This window comes from Muntiacus reevesi, chromosome 11, assembly GCF_963930625.1.
Source record: "Muntiacus reevesi chromosome 11, mMunRee1.1, whole genome shotgun sequence".
NCBI lineage: Eukaryota > Metazoa > Chordata > Mammalia > Artiodactyla > Cervidae > Muntiacus > Muntiacus reevesi.
In genome coordinates this window covers 31,324,110-31,344,824 of record NC_089259.1, presented here as the reverse complement: position 1 = coordinate 31,344,824, position 20,715 = coordinate 31,324,110, and the positions used below count along the sequence as shown (strand labels likewise).

At 39.3% G+C, this 20,715-nt stretch overlaps 1 protein-coding gene across 1 annotated transcript in view; it reads right to left on the bottom strand.

Annotated features, from left to right (window-relative positions):
• The window catches only part of LOC136144121 (phospholipid-transporting ATPase IB-like), a 93,779-nt gene that overhangs the window by 20,535 nt on the left and 52,529 nt on the right, over positions 1-20,715 (bottom strand). Inside the window, exons 23-29 of the mRNA XM_065901795.1 lie at positions 17,506-17,570; positions 14,543-14,715; positions 12,564-12,747; positions 8,382-8,492; positions 5,972-6,046; positions 3,253-3,375; positions 1,952-2,030 (exon numbers count right to left, since the gene is read on the bottom strand). Coding sequence (XP_065757867.1) covers positions 1,952-2,030; positions 3,253-3,375; positions 5,972-6,046; positions 8,382-8,492; positions 12,564-12,747; positions 14,543-14,715; positions 17,506-17,570 — 810 coding nt within the window. The remainder of the gene's footprint in view (positions 1-1,951; positions 2,031-3,252; positions 3,376-5,971; positions 6,047-8,381; positions 8,493-12,563; positions 12,748-14,542; positions 14,716-17,505; positions 17,571-20,715) is intronic.

Genomic DNA, 20,715 nt, shown 5'->3' with positions numbered 1-20,715 from the left:
ACATTCTCTAATGCTCTGTTCATTTTTCTTCACTCTTTTATCTCTGGTCTTCAAATTGTGCCGTGCTAAGTCACTTCAGTATTGTCCAACTCTTTGCGACCCTATGGACTGTAGTCCAGCAAGAATACCAGGGTGGATGGACATGCCCTCCTCCAGTGGATCTTCCCAATTCAGGGGTTGAACCCACGTCTCTTACATTTCCTGCATGGACAGGTGGGTTCTTTACCACTAGCACTGCCTGGCCCTTATTAGCTATTGGTCTAACTTCAAGTTTGCTAATCCTGTTTTCTTCCAGTTCAAATCTACTGTTGAACCTCTCTAACACATTTTTCGAGTTTTTGGTACTTTTCAACTCCAGGGTTTTCATTCAGTTCTGTATCTATCTCTTTCCCTGGTTCTCTCTGGCAAATCAGTTGGCCTATGATTTAGCTTGTTGCTAATGAAGAAGGGCTACTGTTTTTGAGAGTATCCTTAGACTTGAACTTTGCCCCACTTTGTTTTGAATAGTCATCTTATTTGGGAAAGAGTTTTGGAACTCTTTTTTACTACTGGTAAAATCTTGGACCCAGTACTTTTGTGCTAGTGGTCTAGCACAAAGCCACCAGTCTTCATGGGCTTGACTCTCCCAGAAATTCCCTGCCCTATGAGTGAGTTGTAATGAGAGTGACCAGGGCCCCAGTATTCTTGGCCTGTCATGCTTGGGGTAGAAACTCTCTCTTGTGAATGTTAGTTGCCTGGGGGAAAGGGAGCTCTATCTCGGCCACACCCATCAGAAATCTGGCCTCTTCAGAGTTGGAGGGATGAGAAATGCTGGTGGGCTGCCCTTCCTGTGAGATGGGAACCCTTGACTGAGAGCTGACAGGAGCAGTAGTCCCATATTCCTGTCCTCACCTGCCTGGAGTGGAACTTTCATCCGGCCAGGCTACCGTGGGGAAGGGAGGGAGAGGGTCATGGCTCAAGTGATGCAGCTCTTGATGCTCTTACTGAGTTACTTAGTAAACTGATAATCTTCCTTGCCTTTTGGATAATTTTCAGAGAATTTACAGAGTTGTGTTTTTATAGTTTTGCAGCTTTGGTTTTTTGAGGGTGAGGAGCACATCCAAGGAGCTCTTCACACTATCATTCTGAAAGTGGAACTAACTCTTTGTCAGCGTGTTACTTTGCTATATTATTATCACTTGAAAATTTTGCTCATTTTTTTTTTTTTGCTCATTTGTTTTATAAGGAATGCCCTTAGTAATATAATGGCAGATTTATTTTTTTAAATGCAAATGGATATAAACACACACAACCAAGGCTCAATTAAACAAAATATATGCCTAAGATGTTGCTAGTACTATCCAATAAAAATTAAATCTGGTTAAAGGAAAATAATTATATTTCACACCTTAATTTGTGGCTATGAGCCCATTACACATCAGTAACACACTTCATAAATATATCTCTTACTTCTGGATCTATTTATACACAAACCAGTTTGGCAAAAAAGTTCACGCATAATGTTATTTGGAAAACTGTATGTCCGGAAAAGGAGACCTAGTCCAATAAAAAATATAAGGTTAAATTTCTATATGGTCTGCTGGACTTGTTACAGTTTAAATTGAAGCATAAAGTTTGAGAAATGAAAGCAATAAATATAGTAGACAAAAGTTTCAAACTCACTAACAGAGGGAATCTATGACTCAGTAGAACTGTTGTGCTTTCTACCAGATATCCTGACTCAAATATTTATTAAAAATTAACAATAAAAGCACTAAGTTACAATTTATACATATTAGACGCAAGGAGAATGGGCTCTAAAGGCCATCTGTTAAACGTTCAAACTACAATCTGTTAACCAGATTATACTATTAGTTTAGGTGAAGATATATAAACCCATATTTTTAATCCTGCTTTTGCTTTCTTCAGTTCTATCTGTAGACACACACACAGAAAACAATGAAGTTACTACCATGCTCCAGCATTTTTGCAGGCAACCAGAAGAGAATGAATGAATGGACAATAGCATTTATACTTTGAATCCAAAGCACCTAAAAGAAAACAAAGCAAGAAAATCAAGATAGTATCCAGGTCTAACTCTAAAAATATGTTATAAAGTTATGCTATATGTTATAAAGTTTATTTGCTGTGTAAAACTAAAAGCTAAAATGTTACAAAGTTACAAAGTTACAAAGCTAAAATGTCTTCCTGGAGACTGAAAATTTCCATGTCTTTAGTCTCCTTTTAAAAGAAATGACTGTGAAATTATAGGATAATATAATTTGAAAAACAAATTTAATAAATATAAATATGTAGAATTCAAAGATAATGTATTTATTATTAAAACATATAAAGGTTTTGATTATCTAGCAAAAAAGAACTAATATAAAGAAATAACTAAAAAATACTTTCAATCTTTAAATTATAGTATTTAAAATATAATTTAATATCATATTTTATATGATACACCCTGTACTTTTATATCTATACCCTGACTGTGGTCAAAATAATGTTTAATATACCATATACAGGCATACCTCAGAGATATTGCAGATTTGATTCCAGGCCACCACCATAAAGCAAATATCATAATAAAGCAAGTCACGTGATTTTTTTAGTTTCCCAGTATATATAAAAATTATGTTTATACTATACATAGTCTATTAAGTGTGCATTGTCTAAAAATCATGTATACACATCAATGAAAAGGCTAGCCATCATCTGACAATACAGGTTTGCCACTAAAGTTCAATTTGTAAAAGAAAAAAAAATAGTATCTGCAAAGCACAATAAAATAAGGTATGCCTGCACAATTTTCTTAAAGGATATCTCAATAATATATCATCTCTGGAATCAATCAAAGAAGGGTGCACATGGTTAGATATGACAGAAAAGTAACAAAAACGATTCTTTGTTCATTCAATTCTAAATACACCAATTTTTTCATGCTTGCGGGAAGACTTACAGATAAGGGACTAGAGGGAAAAAAAAAGAGTGTGGAATAAACATCTTTGGCCTGCAACTAAAATTTCCTGGAGTAAGCACAGCACAGTACAAAGCAGTTTTTAGGGAAGAAGCTGGTTCAAACACAAAGCTAATGCCAGACTGGAAAACCTCGGGATTCATGGAACCTTGGGTAGAATACAAAGAAATATGGCATAGGGCTGCATTCCTTGTGTTTTTTAAATTATTTTTCCTAAAGCATCAGAAAGGAAAGAGACAAAAGTACCTTTTGGAGGGAAGTTGAAAGATCTGCAATAACCTTCTGCTTACCTTTATGTTGAAAATATCCCCTGTCTGAGAAATTCTGTAGAGTTGTGGGTACCTGAGCAGGCTCTCCTGACTACAACACCGTTCAAAGATTCCGAGGGTAAAGGGTGGCAGTGACGTGAAAATCTACATAGGAAACAAGAACCTATCAAAAAGAGCTTTCAGTCTACATCTGAGTGAGTACTGTGCCAATGTCATTTTCCTGGCTTTGATAATATATTGCAATTACTAAGGTATTATTGTGCGGGAAGCTGGCTGAGACGCCTGGTGGTTGTTATTTTGTCCCTTCTGTTGTGTCTAACTCTTTAGAAACCCCATGGACTGTAGCCTGCCAGACTCCTCTGTCCATGGAATTCTCCAGGCAGTAGTACTGGAATGGGTTGTCATTCACTTCTCCAGGGGATCTTCCCAACCCAGGGATCAAACCCAAGTCTCTTACACCTCCTGCATTAGCAGGCAGGTTCTTTACCTCTAGCACCACCCGGGATGCCCTTATTATGGGACTAATTCATCCTTATTGTTAAAAGTAAGGAATTTCCCCAATATCTTGTGAAATAGGTCTTCCCCAAAAGGCTAACGGGAACACAAACTTTTCCTAGCCCTGAGCAAGCTCCAGAAATCCAGCCCGCTGCTTTCCAGTGGCTTCCCTGGTGGCTCAGACCGTAAAGAATCTGCCTGCAATACGGGAGACCTGTGTTTCCCTTAGCTCTGAGTATACTTCTCTCATGCACATACAGATAAATCCTCAACCAGAGGCTCAAGGGAACAGCTGCCCACTTCCAGAAACACTGTGTCTCTGTATTTCTCTGTGTCTGCAACTCTTTCCCTCTCTCCATTTCTCAGTACAGTTTGCCCATCTCTGATCTTCTGTCTGGCAAATTCTAGCTTTCTTGGCCCACTGAACTCCACCCACTGTGTATTCAGTTCAGTAAGACAGCTGGGCTCCCATGTGGGCCCATCTTCCTTCACTTTGGCCTATAAACAGGCCTGCTCCTGAGATCATGCAATGAGCAGCCTGGCATCTAGTGTCTGAAAACTATTGTTTCATACAATCTTTTCTGCTATTCTAGTTTTTTCTGTAGGAGGGTAATTCCTATAGCAGTTAGTCATGCACGAGCAGTAGCAGAAATAATATATAACCTCTAGAATTAGCATGACAACTCATATAAATTTAGTTATCAAATAAGTAGACAGAGTCCATCTCTGGCATTGCCAGTAACTATTATTTGGAATGTCCTGGTCTTCAATTTTTTTTTCACCTATAAAATGTACTTGTAATGGGATGAAAGTTAATAAGTCAATGGATATTCAATAAGTGTGTCACCATATTTTATCCTCAATTGTTCATAATTATTTAAATTTTCCACTGGAAATTCCAGTTGGCAAGATTCCACTGGTCAATAGCTGTGGCTTATGCATTCATAGGGATTGTTCTCACCCAGAGGAGAGACTCTGCCACCCTTTATTCCCGTCTCTAATGAAACTTCAGAGAAAGTTTAACAGTTTTGTCCTGTGTGACCAAGAGCCTGGCAGAGACAACTCTACACAGGACCCAAGCTTCCCTGGTGTAGTGCTCTGACCAAATACATCCAGCCATTGGCACTCACATGACTGTAAATATGCATAGCAGTCATTGAGCACCCAATGACTTCTATTCAGTAACTTCAGTCTGTTCTGGAATTTCAGCTCCCAGAAGACAGACCTTTAGGAGTGAGCACACAGAGCATGCAGAGTATAATGTCACTGCAATAACAGAGTACACGAGAGGTCATGGGATACTTGTTGGGAGCCTCATTTTTATGTTACGTTTCCTAACTTCTAACCCTTTGGTAGAATCACAATACAAAAAAATAAAACAAAGCAAAAATTAAAAGGCCATGTGGGTAAAAAGCCACTTAGTCTTACTGTTTAATAAATATCTAGTTTTTTAATTCAAAATAATTCAAGTAATGGTATGTGACTATTTATTATTAGAAGATTGCATTAAAATGGAAAACTGTAATTACTATAGGCTTGATATAAAAATTCAGCATTTAATGCAAGAACAGCGTGTTCTATTTCCATAAATAAAAATTTTCTACCAAGAGGCTTAAGAGGACATGGAATTACACTATAAACACACACACATACACACAGACACAAAGAGAGATAAATCTAAATTCGTGTATTAAATGCAATGGGTTTAGGAAGAGTTCAGCAATTTTTACTTGACTTAAAAATATGAAAATGTTGTACAGGCAGAGTAGAAAGATTCTGAAATATCAATATTACAAAAAATACATTGCATATAGATGTTGTGTGCATGCTTGCTAAGTCTCTAGTTGTGTCCAACTCTTTGAAACCCATGCACTGTGACCCACCAGGCTCCTCTGTCCATGGGGATTCTCCAGGCAAGAATACTGGAGTGGGTTGCCATGCCCTCCTCCAGGGGATCCTCCCCAACCCAGGGATCAAACCCGTGTCTCTTACATCTCTTGCACTGGCAGGCTGATTCTTTACTACTAGCACCACCTGGGAAATATCATGTAGTTACTACAAAATGATCTGCGATGATTGAAGCCATGTGTGGGGAGTTTGTGCTTCTGCAGGATGTGTGGCATCAACAGAGGCCCTAAAGATGTATGTGAGCCATGGATGCAGATGAAGGACTTAGCTCCGCGTCCCAGGCACAAAGAGCGCAGCCCCACATGCCATCAGAGAGAGAGGGAGAGTGCTTACTTACCACGTTGTACAAGCTGATGCACCAACGTTCAAATATAATCTGCCCAGAAAATCCATTAACAATGGCGAACCAAAGCTGAAAGAGAAGGAAGCCAAGTGCGCCGATACGTCAGTGCTGACCTACATACACGCGTATAGTAAAGTCACTCTGGAAAAAGAGTTTGGTCGTCTCCTTTAAGACTAAACACACATTTACCATACAATTCAGCAAATGTACACTTGGACACTCACCTTAAATAAGTGAAAACTTGTGTTTACACATAAACCTATGCACATGTCCACAGCAACTTTTTCATGATGGCTCCAAACTGGAACCAACCTAAATGTCCTTGGACAAGTGAACAGTAAACAAGCGATAGCCACCTGTGCCATGGAGTACTACACAGCAATCAAGAGGGAAAATGACTGCCCATGAAGCAACTTGGATGGATCTGAAAGGAATTATATTGAGTGAAAAAAGTCCAGTCTCAAAAGTTACACGGTGTGTGATTGCACTTTTAGAGAAATCTTGAAAGAACTCCGTTATGGAAAAAGAGAATAGGTGAGCTACTGCCAGGGGTCAGGTGGGTGTGAATATAAAGGGGTAGCATGAGGCAGATCCTGTGGTGATAAGGCGAGTTTGTGTCTTTTATTGGAACAGGCCTGTGTCTTAATTACTCTGGTAGTTACATGAGTCTACACAGGGGAATAAAAGGTTACAGTGACACACACGCACACACACAAACACACACACACGTGCATGTAAAGCTGATGAAATCTGAATAAGTTCTGAATGAGTTGTACCAATATCAGTTTCCTGGTTTCATATTATCCTGTGGTTTTATATGAGGTGCTATCTTTGGGAGAAACTCGGTGAAGTGTTCACAAGAACTCTGGTAAATATTTTTTATAACTTCTTGTAAATCTATAATTATTTCAAAATAAAATGTTTAAAACTGTATTTCCACAGGCAAATTTAAAGCTTACACAGATATTTTTAAAGTTAGGATGGTAGTTACAAGATTCACTCCCATATTTTAGCTATTGTAAATAACGTGCCCATCAACAGATGAATAGATACAGAAGGTGTGGTATGTATATACAATGAGATATTATCAGCCATAAAAAAGAAAGTAATTCTGTCATTTGCAACAACATGGATGGACCTAGAAAGCATTATGCTAAGTGAAATGTCAGACAGAGAAAGACAAATACTCTATGTTAACACTTATGCGTGGAATCTAAAAAAGACAACAAACTAGTGAATATAACAAAAAGGAAGCAGACCCACAGGTATAGAGAACAAACTGGTGGTTACCAGTCGGGAGAGGCAAGTCAGGAGGGGTGAGGGAGGGGTATGGGAATAAGAGACATGAACCACCCTGTGCAAAATAAACATGTACACTTAAAATAAATATAATATTATAATTCAACCATTAAAATTAATTTTAATCCATTAAAAACTAATAAATAATCATTTTAAATTAAACAAGTAGCAAAGATATATTGTTTAGTACAAGGAAACATAGCCATTATTTTAAAATAACTTTAAGTGGAATATAATCTGTAAAAATACTGAATTATTATGTCGTATACCTGAAACTGTAATATTGTGAATCAATGATACTTCAGTAGTAAAAGAAAGATTCACCCCAAAACCCCATTACCCTTATACACTACACACTAGAGAAAACATGCTTTCTCAGAGGCAATAAAGGCATGACAAACTTTAAGATTCCATGAAAACTGCAGTTATGGAACTCTTCTTTGGTCCACTTTCAGGAAAAAAAGAGGCCCTGCTGCCAGGCGCTCTGCCAGTGCAGGGGACGGGAGCCGGGGTGGGCGGCGGGGCTGGCTGCAGCTTGGGAGCCACAGCTCCACAGTCCCCAGCACGGAAGGAGAGCAGGTACAGGTTCTTTCCATGGTATTTTCTTGACAAGGAAGTAACACTCGTGAAGTTTTCTTGCCCCTGAAAACTTGCTTTAACCACCAGTGCTAAGTACAGCCGAGACAAAAGGAAAGAGCTGGTGTTTGGAAGAACAAGGCCCATCCCGGCCCCTAGTGGGATGTTAGGAAGACAACAACAGCCTTGGGACCAGATTTCCAGCGTCAGGAGGAAAACAGTTCAAAAGCCCAGAGATTTCTGATGCCTCTGATCACTAGAAGGATCTGGAGCTGGCAGAGACACACTTTGGTTCCAAATAGGACTTTTTTTTTTTTTTTTTTAAAACAACAGATTATGTCAGTAAGTCATCGTGATGTTGGACATATTTTTCTTGCCGTTTTTTATTAAATTGATTTTATGTGAGCCACAACTTATGTAACAGCATTATGTAACAGTACTTAGTGAGATAAATAAGGAAAACACTAAATTATCAAGCTCCACATTAAAGACAAGACCTCACACCTCAAGGAAAGAAAGCATTCCTTACCTCAATGATGTATAACACAACATTCTTATAGAAACAATACAGTATGCATTTGGTCACTCGAAAATAATTCCAAGTTCCATGAACCAACAGAAGCTTCTCCAAGTAGCTAAACTAAAAGACAGAAATAACAATCAATCAAGTTCAAAGGAACCTACCATTTAGTGACAAACCCCACAAAATGTCATTTTCCCAGGGTTTGCACCTCAGCAGTTCCCACTCCACAGGACAGAAGCAGAATGAAACCTACTCCCAGACAACCTGACAGGACTCTTCACTATAATGGAGTTTTTCAGATCTCTGTGAAATTAACTTTTCTTATTATTAGAATAAATAAATAAACATCACTTTTCTGCCCAGCAAATCCTGCTTATATTTTCACTTGTCACATACAAGGCTTAGGATTTGATCTGATTCACATCTAGGACCTTAATTGTGAGAAAGGACTCAGAATTACTTAATGAAATAAGATCCTGGAAGCAAGAACATCAGTCACTGATTTTCCTGTCTGAGCAGGTGCAGGTAACAAAGAGAATCAGTTCCCCCCATTTCCTATAGTAAATACAGAAAGAGAAAAATTAAAGTTTGAAAGGAGGTAACGTGTGATTTCTGCAGCACCTCTCAGCTGTTTTCCCTAACCTGGATTTTCCTTAACCTGGATTTTCCTTTTCCATAACACTTAACATCTTCAAACTCAGTGAGCAGGGCTCACGGTTCACCTGTTCACTGATGGATCCCAAATACCCAGGAACAGGCCTAGGGTGTGAGAGGCACTCAATAAACATTTTTTTTAGGATGAAAGAATATTCAGGAGCATTATTCCACAAAACAAGGCAATTTAGTAATTTAGTGACTATGAAAATTAAATACTGACTTTAAAGTGACATAAGTTTCTATATATGGGGGGAAAAAAACCCCAGCTTTTCAAAAAAGACTGCTCAAGAGTTTCAAACAGGATGGTCAGGATGGGGAGGGACATGACAAGTCATAAAATGCATAGCTACATTGAAAAAAGTGAATTCAGGAGGGATGGCTTTTGTTTTCACCTAGAACGTGATATTAAAAGTCATTATAGACAACATTCCTATTTTTGGCTTTCCAATGATTTATTTACAGGGAGAAAAAAGGACATTGTAAGTCAAAGTTGTATTTCTTGGGATGGTTTTAAAATATTAAGAAGTTTAGAGAGGAAGAAGGGAATAACTTACTCTTTTCTGAGAATAAAAAGATCTAGGCTGTGAGCAAAGTGTTACACTGGTCCTCTCTGAGGAAGGGAGAGTCATGCATTACAAGAAGTGAAAAGGAAAGACAACAGACCCTCGGCAGCAGTCCATCTAAGGGCGGGGGGATGGGACAGATATGGGAGAATGTCCGCTATGGCCCTGAGGACAACATTCGAGGGAGTACGAAATGGCCCCCACAATGGCAGACAACCCCTCCCTCTCTCCAGTCAAAGTTACTCTCAAGGAAAAGTGAGAGAGAAAAAAGCTGATGGGGGCTCAAAGTGGTTTCCTTAACCTGAAATAGCATGTTAATAAAAAGAGAGGGCAGAGCATGAGTCAGACCAGTCTCTTGCATTAGTGCCTGACTTCGTGAGGCGACTTAGGTGGGTGGAAGGGAGAAAGAAAAGCCCTGGGATCCTGCACTTTCTGTCTGATCATGATTGCAGCTGTGATTCTAAACCCCTGCAAGATATGGTATAAAAAGAGAAGTGGAAGAGGAACTAAAGCGCCTCTTCATGAAGGTGAAAGAGGAGAATGAAAAAGCTGGCTTGAAACTCAATGTTTAAAAAAACTAAGATCATGGCATCCAGTCCCATCACTTCATGGCAAATAGAAGGGGGAAAAGTGGAAACGGTGACAAATTTTATTTTCTTGGGCTCCAAAATAACTGTGGATGGTGACTGCAGCCACAAAATTAAAAGATGCTTGCTCCTTGGAAGAAAGGCTATGACAAACCTAGACAGTGTATACAAAAGCAGAGACATCATTTTGCCAACAAAGGCCCATATAGTCAAAGCTATGGTTTTTCCAGTAGTTATATACATATGTGAGAATTGGACCAAGGAGAAGGCTGAGCACCCAAGAAATGATGCTTTCGAACTGTGGTGGTGGAGAAGACTCTTGAGAGTCCCTAGGACAGCAAGGAGATCAAACCAGTCAATCCTATAGGATATCAACCCTGAATATTCGCTGGAAGGACTGAGGCTGAAGCTTCAACACTTTGACCACCTGATGGGAAGAGCCAACTCATTGGAAAGACCCTGATGCTTGGAAAGACTGAGGGCAAGAGGAGCAGGAGGCAACAGAGGATGAGATGGTTGAAGGGCATCACTGACCCAGTGGACATGAATTTGGGCAAACTCTGGGAGATAGTGAAGGACAGGGAAGCCTGGTGTGCTGCAGTCCAGGGAGTCACAAAGAGTCAGACAGGACTTAGCAACTGAACAACAACTTAAAAAGAAAGGGTTTCCCAGGGGGCTCAGTGGTAAAGAATCTGCCTGTAATTCAGGAGAAGCTGGGGATACGGATTTGATCCCTGGGTCAGGAAGATTCCTTGGAGGAAATGGCAACCCACTACAGTATTCTTGCCTGGGAAATCCCATGGATAGAGGACCCTGGAGGGTTACAGTTATGGGGTCGCAAACAGTCAGACACAACTGAGCAGACATACAAGGTAAAATACAGTGTTTAGAGATGGACAATTGGATAAATTGTAAAGACAAAGAGGAACTTTAGGATGCATAAAACTACGTGAAAGGAGCCAGTGTGAAAAGACTTCTGTGTGATTCTAACTATATGACTTCATGAAAAAGGCAAAACTACGGGAACAGTAAAAAGATCAGTAGTTTCCAAGAGTCATGGCGAAGTGTGGAGATGAAGAGGTGAGGGTTTTAGGGAAGTGAGGCTGCTCTGTGTGATACTATAATGGTGGATACATGTCATTTTACATTTGTCCAGACCCACAGAATGTACAACACAAGGAGAAATCCTAGTGTAAACTATGGGCCTTGCATGATAATGACCTGTCCTGTAGGTTCATCAGTTATAACACATGAACTGCTCTGGTAAAGGACGTTGCTAACAGAGAAGGCTGAGGGGGCGGGGGCTGGGGGTGTACAGGAATTACCTGTATTTTCTGTTCCATTTTGCTGTGAAGCTAAAACTGCTCTAAATAAACAAAGCTGAATTTTTTTAAATGCCTGCCAAAAGGCAGTAGTATCTCCTTAAGAAAAAGGGAGGGGGGCGGATAGGACTATTTTAAGTCTTTATCAAGAGATACCACAAAGCAAAGCACATACAGATTGGAGAGACTGGGGACATGGAGGTTATGTGAGCAGAACTACAGATTCTTAGCAGCAGCAGTTTTGAAAATTTCAAAGCTGGAAAGGGGAGGCCTTTACTGCTGCAAGGGCTTCTCAGGTGGCGTTAGTGGTAAAGAACCTGCCTGTCAATGCAGGAGACGTAAGAGATGTGGGTTCAATCCCTGGGTTGGGAAGAGCCCCTGGAGAAGAGCAAGGTAACTCATTCTAGTACTCTTGCCTGGAGAACCCCATGGACAGAGGAGCCCGGCAGGCTACAGTCTAGATGGTCCCAAAGAGTCAGACACAACTGAAGTGACTTAGCATGCATGCAGGCATTACTGCTGCAAAATGCATCAGCACAAAACTAAGGAGATAGGGTAGAAACTCTGTATTCTATTACAAGCTAATCACTAAAGGGATCTTGCCCAGAAGTTTAAATTACACATAATGGCCCATCTCTAGGACTCCTGCCTCCCAGGGGAAGCTAAAATATCTATTGGTTCAGCTCACAGCCCACCTGTGAATGGCTGCAGGGAGGATGAAGTTAACACATCCCCATCCAGAGGTTGACCAGAACCAGGACTTTATCCCCTCCCCTTTTAGTATAAAATAAGCCTGAATTCTGACTCAGGCAAGATGGTTCTCTGGGACACCAGTCCAGCATGTTCTCAGTTTGCTGACTTTCCCAGTAAAGCCACTACTTCTTGCCCTAACAACTCCTCTCTCCATTTATCAGCCTGTCGATCAGTAAGCAGTATAGCCTTCAAACAAGGTGCTGATAGTTTCTAACTGAAAGCAGCTTAGAGATCAGGTTAAATCTTGGGGGTGGACCCGAGGTCTTCAACACTCCCCATGTCCAGCTGGCCACCCTCACCACTGACCTGAGCAATGGCATAATCAGAGTTGTTGGTGGCCAGCATGCCTTCATTCCCACTGATGCCCACACCCACATGGGCCGTCTGAATCATCCCCACGTCGTTGGCACCATCCCCGATGGCCAGGGTGATGGCCTTCACCTGCTTTTTCACCACATCCACTATCTCAGCCTTCTGGAGGGGAGATAACCTGAAAAAAAAAAAAAAGAAAGAAAGAAACAACCATGTTTTCTTGTTTTATTTTGGTTCATTTTATTCATCCTGTTCTAAAAGGCTTTACAAAGGAGTCAGCAATAAATGGCAGTTACTGGTAAATTTTCCAATTCATTAATTAATTTCTTTACAGATACAAGGAAGTCCCTACCCATCACTCATTTATTCACTCAGTCAGCAAGTTAGACACACACTTCTATCAGAAGCAATAAGGGCACACAGGGTTTCATATTCCAGTAAGCAAATGACCTCACTTATTCTCTTCCCTCAAAACAACTCCTAATAACCAATTTAAATTTAACCTTTTCAAACTTCAGGTGAGATTATTATAAACTGAGCAGATAGAAGGTTTCTTTGCATGTTTCTAGTATGTTTCATAACATGCTTCAAAATGAGCATGTTTAAAGTAGAAACACAGTTGAAAAAAAAAAACCTTCACTTCATAATGAAGAGAATACATTCAGTTAACATCGCTACATTGTGGGTATAATATGAACATTTTCTGAAGTAGAGGTGGTCAGAAACCATTTGTAAGTCTAGTTCTTATCAAGTGACACTGGTTCTTTTACTGGAATACTTGCACTGATAATAGCTTCACCATTTAGTCTGATGATCACTTTCATGTTTAGACTATGATATTTGTAGAGGGGAAAAAACTAATCAATTTAATTAATCTCAAGTCTGACTCTTCATGTGTGTGCATGCTAAGTCACTTCAGTTGTGTCCAACTCTTCGTAACCCTGTGGAGTGTAGCCCACCAGGCTCTTCTGTCCCTGTAATTCTCTAGGAAAGAATACTGGAGTGGGTTGCCGTGTCCTCCTCCAGGGGATCTTCCCAACTCAGGGATTGAACCCGCATCTCTTACATCTCCTGCATTAGCAGGTGAGCTCTTTACCACTAGCATCACCTAAGAGAGCCCCTGACTCTTCATATCTTAATTCAAATCTTAATTCCATCCTCTTAGCAGTCAAGTTCTCCACATATCCTCAAGTCCTTCACTCACTCCTTAATGCAGTTCTGTACCCTTTACCAAAGCTCCAAGTATGTTCTGACCAGTTAAGAAGAGAACTGGATGATCACTATTCTGATTTTGGATCTTCTCACTCATATATGAAAATATAGCCTAAAATAACATTAGTCTTGTAATAACCATCTGTTAACTGAGCAATAGTCAATTACTCAATAGCCACTCACAAATTCATTTTCCTCTAGGTCTCAGTGGTTTCGTTTCAAATTTGTCCCTCCCTGTAAATGACCAGGGCCTTTGTTGTACCTGGACTTCCCTGTGGCTCAGATGGTAAAATGTGTCTGCCTGCAATGTGGGAGATCCAGGTTCGATCCCTGGGTTGAGAAGATCCCCTGGAGAAGGAAATGGCAACCCACTCCAATACCCTTGCCTGGAAAATCCCATGGACGAAGGAGCCTGGTAGGCAACAGTCCATGGTGTCACAAAGAGTCGGACACGACTGAATGACTTCGCTTTCCTTTCCTTTCCTTTTGTTGTATCTGAAAGATTTCTTTCATTTGGCCAATACATCAATAAATAACGTACCAAAATAATGTACCACTGAAAAATTATAAACTGCTTTTGAGTACATATTAAACCTGACAATTAGAATTAAATTCAGACCTTGCATTTCAGTTTGAGTGTATATTTTCCCGGTAAGGTAGTTTGTCTCTGAAAAAAACTTATATTTCCATGTCTATATTTTCTTTCCATAAAAAACTATGAAATATAGCAGGAAAAAAACCGACAGTGAATATATTCTTACCTACAACATAATACTGTTCTGCATGAGAGGGCCAAATTAAGGAAGGACTTCTTAACTTCAACATGGAGGGCATATTTCAATGTTTTACCATCTACGATTAGGGCCAGGTCATTTTCTTTACCTAACAGTGCTCCAAGATCTTGGCAGTTCTGATTAATCATCTGTTGTGTTGCCTTAAACAAAGAGGGGAAAATTATCTTTTACCATTTTTAATATAATTAAAAAGACCTTTTGAGTCAAGATAGTAGATTAAGGCATATGTCAACCCCCTTGATCCCTTTGAAAATCTCACAGAAATTAAATTTAAAAGTAGATAAATAACATGAAAGTATGCTTGAGATCATTAGTCATCAGGTAAATGCCAATCAAAACCACAATGAGATACTACTTCATACCCACTAGCATGACTAGAATTAAAAAGTCAGATAATAATGAGTTGATGAGGATGTGAAGAAATCACAGTTCTCATAGACTGAAGGTCAGAATGTAAAATGGTGCAGCAACTTGGGAAAATAGTCCAGGAATTCCTCCAAGAACTAAGCACAGAGTTAGTGAATGATCCAGCAATTCCACTTATCAGTGTATATACATTCAAGTGAAATGAAAGCATGTCTGCACAAAAATTTGTACATGAATGTATAAGCAACAGCATTATTCATAACTGCCTAGAAGTGGAAACAAGCTGATGAATGGATAAATACAATGCAATATTCCTTAGCTATTAAAAAAAGATATGAAGTACTATTGCCTGGTACAACATGGATGAACCTTGAAAGCATTATGGTAAGTTAAGGAAGCCAGTCACAAAAGACTGCCTGTTAAATGATTTGATTAACTTAAAAACCCAAAGTAAGTAATTCATTGAAACAGAAAGTAGAGGAGTGTTGTTTAGGGGTGGAGCAAGGAGGGTCAGGGAGATGACAGTTAAAGGTACAGAGTTTCTTTTACAGATGATGAAAAGTTTCTAAAATGATTCTGCCATTGATTGCATGTATCTGTAAATACAGGAAAATCCCTTGAATTAAGCTGGTTAATTTTATGCCATGTGAATTACATCTCAATAAAGCTATTTTTGAAAAGGTGTATAAATAGGAGAATTTTTAGTTGGAAAATATGGAAAAGTGCTAATAGCAAAGAGGAAGTTCAGAGAAATTTTGGGAAAATTTTAAAAGATGGGAACAGAATAATGGGGTGAACTTCCATAAAATTGGGTATCAAGGTTCTAAGAGAGAAGGAAATATGCCCAGAGCATTCTCCATCGCAAAAGCCTAGCCTCCGAGGTTAAAAACTTTACCAGAGCCTTATCCCTCCTGGAGGGAAAGTCATTTAACCAACTCCAGCCCCATGTGGTCTCCTTGTCTCAACTATAGGGAGAAAGAAAGCACTAAGAAACACTTAAGACAAAGGGGTACAGTTTCTCTTGAAGACTGAGATTTAACCTAAGATTATAGAGCTTCCCTGGTGGCTCAGATGGTAAAGTGTCTGCCTACAATGCAGGAGACCAGGGTTCAATCCCTGGGTCGGGAAGATCTCCTGGAGAAGGCAATGACAACCCATTCCAGTATTCTTGCCTGGGAAATCCCATGGACAGAGGAACCTGGTAGGCTATAGTCCATGGGGTCGCAAAGAGTTGGACACGACTTCACTTCACTTCACTATAGAACACTTCCCTGCCCACATACCTTAACACCACCCCGCACTGGGCTGTAAAAACACTGTGAAAAACACTGTAACAGAAATGAAAAATATCTTTTATGGACTCAACAGTAGACTGGACACAGGTGACGAAGGAATTAATGAACTTGAAGAAATGTCAATAGAAACTTCCTAAACTGAAGCTCAAAGAGGAAAAAAAGAGAAAACATAACAGAATATTTAAGAACTGTGGGACCATTCTAAAGATCTAACATACAAACATTTGCAATACCAGAAGGAAAAGAAACAGAGGACAGAAGGAAAAGTTTGAGTGCTAATAACTGAGAATACTCCAAAATTAATTACAGACACAAAATATAGACCCAGGAAGTTCAGAAGACACCAAGCAAGGTAAATGTCAAAAATCTACACCCAGGCATATCATAATAAAACTGCATAAAACCAAAGGCAAAGAGGAAATCTTATAAGAATTCAGAGTGGAGGGAACACCTTACCAGTAGAGGAGTGAAGATAAATAACAGACTTCTCGGCAAAAAGCTTGCAGCCAAAAAGAAAGTAAGGTAAGACATTTAAAGTATTGAAAGAACAAGAAATCCCAACCTCAAATTCTATATCCAAGGAAATTATCTTTCGAAGGGAAAGAGAAATAAAGACCTTCTCAAACAAAAACTGAGAAAACTCCTCACCAGCAGATCTGCTTTGTAAGAAATATTTGTAAAGGTTTTTCACAGAGAAGAATAATGATCTATGTCAGAAACTCAGATCTACATTTTTTAAAAAAGGAAAGTGTGTCAGAAAAGGAATAAATGAAATCTATTTAAAATTATTTAAAAATGAGTCTAACAAAATTATACAGTAAAAAATACTTTATAAAACTAGCCTTTTAAGGGCAAGGATGCTCAATATTGGATTTCAAATTCCTTTCATTCTTGCAATGTAAATGCATTGATCTTTTCAAACTTTTCATAAAGACTGTTATATAGACAAAATTTTTTCTCTTTTTTCCATTGTAAAAATGAAGGATCTGAGTCCTGGATTTGGTATGACACTGGGGCGGGTGGGTGGGGGGGTGGTGATTAAAGGACTAGACACACACAGAGAGAGGAATAATGTGAGCCAGGGTGACAAGGAATAGAAAACCAGTAAAAATTTCAGTCTTGGGAAAAGAATCTTGGGACAAACCTAAACTTTCCAATGAACTTGAGTGGGAGTTAACGGCAACCTTATGTAGGTTTTAAGGAGCTGAGTAACCTTCAAGTAACAAGTTGGTTACATTCATATTAAATATATATTTAAAAATTACTTACCTCTAATGAATTTGCATTCAATTGGATACGAGGCATTTCACCTGATAACAGTTTACAGGAATAAGCTACAAAGAAACAAATAAAGAAGTCATATATCTGAAGGCTCAGTGCCTTACCTGAGTTCATTAAAAAAAAAAAAATCTATTTATATTCTTCCTTTATCATACTTTCTTCAAAGCCCAGTGGCTCAGCACAAAAACTGAGCAAGAAGTAGCAGATGGATAAATTTCTGATAATTTTGAAAACTAAATTTTTTTACATCAATAACTGATGATTCTTATGGGACAAATTTTCTAAAATGATTTAAATCTTCACACAAATCAGTTTCATGAGAGTTGGAATTTAAATATAAATTTATACAATATCATTTTAATGTTTTCTTTGAAATTTCCTGAAACTTGTGTAGGTTTCAAAAACAAAAGTAACTTTGTATATAATTTGTATATATGATTTGTATATAATTCAAAATGCCTATATGTATGTTTTCTACTGTAGTCAGCACAATTACAAGGAGAAAATAATTTTTCAAGGCTCTTCATTAATTTTTGGTTTATATGACACTTCCTATGTGACACTTCCTGTGTTTTTTTCCACAGAATATGATTATCATTAAATTTCTATTTTGAAACTTGTAGGTATTCACTTTGTCTTGTTATATTTTGCAAAACTAGAGATACTAAGATTTTCAAAGAATTCTAGTGACTTCCTGACATGTTTTATTGTAATTTCCACTTACATTTTGTAATAAGTTACTGGGGAAGTTAACTGCCTGAATGCTGGCAGCTCCTGTCCTAGCAGTCAGGTTAGAAAGTTAATATTTGTGCAGGTGCTCAGGGACACAAACCAGACATAGACGGGAAAGCCAGCTTCCAACCAAGGATCCCGGTGCTGCCCCCACGAGGAGCCCTCTTCCTTGAAGCCACTGCTGCCCGCACTGGCTGAATCCAAAGGCTAAAAAGTTTCCATGTATTATGACCAAAATGCAAATCAAATCAGCATGCAAGTTCTGAGTGCTTACTGGTACCCAGCTTTATGATGGGTGCAAAGGAAGATTTACAACAGAATATGTGATAAGCCTCTTAAAACCCAAGGAAGCAAAGCTAACACAAAAGAAAACAAACCACGCATACATTCCAATGAATGTAACCAAATGTAATAGTACATTTGCTGCTGAGGTCAAGAGGCCGCAGATTCATGTCGAATCATGTTATCAGAAAACTTTCAGAAGCTGATAGAACTAGAAGCTGGTCTAGGAAATATGTTAAAAATGTGTGACAGTAAACCTTTGTTTTTATTTCTTGCTGTTGACAAAAAACAATCCTAACATATTTGTTCCTGAAAGAAAGCTTCCTGCTAAATTCTTAGCCAAATTTTGTTTGGAACTGGTGTCAAGACTATATGTAGCCTTTTAACTGTACCATGTTAGTCAACTTAAGCTCCTGGAGAGATGATGGTAGTTAAAACTGCCACAGTATTCATAAAGGCAGGAGCTAACATCTATGAAGCCCTCGCTCTGTCTAATACACCAGCTTAGAAAAACCTTCACAGACTCCCTTCCACATAATCATCCCAACCAGCAGAGGTGTATTGCGACCGTTTTAATAATGAGAAAACTGAGGGTTAGAAAAGCCTACAAAGGCACAGGCTCATAAATATAGAGACAGAAGATTCAGGTTCAAACCTTGGTCTTTATAACTCTGAAGCCTGACTTTTCAACCACTATGCTTGCTATGCATTTCTCTTCAATGATGTTGGCTCTCAGAACCAGCTCTCAATCTTTTTTCTCTTTGAATTATTCCTCAGCCATTCAAACTCATGAAAGAAACACGAAAGCTCTCTAACCAAAGCCTATTGATTTTCTGAGGGAAAAAGCAAGAGCTCAGAAAGCCTCTAAGAAAACAAATTATATCAGCATATACCAGGCAAAGTTGACTGACTCTATCTTTCTACTGGTCTCCTCTGCATAAGTAGCCTCTAAGGTGAGCAGTAAAGTTCAATCTGAGAAGGAAATGGCAACCTACTCCAGGATTCTTGTCTAGAGAATCCTGTGGACAGAGGAGCCTGGTGGGCTGCTGTCCATGGGGTCGCACAGAGTTGGACACGACTGAAGCTACTTAGCATGCATGCATGCATTGGAGAAGGAAAACGCAACCCACCCCAGTATTCTTGCCTGGAGAATCCCAGAGACAGAGGATCCTGGTGGGCTGCTGTCTGAAGCAACTTAGCAGTAGCAGCAGCAGCAAAGTCCAATCTAGGACCCAGAACTTAAGGTCGGAGGATAGCAACCTGCACTCAGTCAACAGGCATATATTGTTTTGCCCTTACAACATGTTATACATTAAGCAACAGTTATAAATCAGGATATTTCATATCAAAGCACAGAATTGCGATTATCTTCTAAGAGCTAAAAACCTGTGCCAACAGTGGGTACTCATTTCCAGAAGGCATTGCTTCTCTGGCTGCCCCTCCAGGGGGGCCAGTGCTCCCCCACGGACTCCCCCTCCAACGTGTGTGTTGCCTTTTCCCTACACACTTACGATTGTCCTCTGCCCACTACATGTGTGTTCTGCCCTTCCCTCTAGTTCTGCCGGTTCTTCCCTGTGTTTTCAATCCCTGCTCTAAGAAACTGGAGACAGTTTCCCTTCTTTTTTCAAAAGCACCATGGTTACTAAACAGTCATTTGAAAATATGTACAATTCAATAAAGCAGTTATTGAATCAATCCAGTTATTGAACGCAACTGGATTGAACACAATCCAGTTATTCTGAGTAAGGGTTCCTTCATGTGAATTGTAGATTTCTGGTAACAAAAATAAGTCTCTTTCAATAAGGATAAAAACTCTGCTCTTAACAGTAACTGCTGGGTCTCATCTAGGTTGAGTTTCAGTCCTGAGCCAAAGAGACTATTGAAGTCTCAGGTAAAACCAATGGTTTCAGGGAGTGGACCTGGCAAAGATGTAATTGAGGAAGGTGGTAAGAAAGCAATTGTCCCTTTTCATGGTGCCGGGCCAGCTGAGCCTCTTCACAAGATATGCACTGAGTTACTGTGGTCACTGACTGCATGGTTCTCAAGGAACATGGCAAGGCACATTAAAGCAGAAATGTGAGAGAGCTGGAAAAAGGAGAGCATGTGGATGGTACATTTCCAAATGTTTGCCAGATGGATAAGTGACTGCATGGTGGTCGGACCTGCTTTGTGAGTCTTTCATAA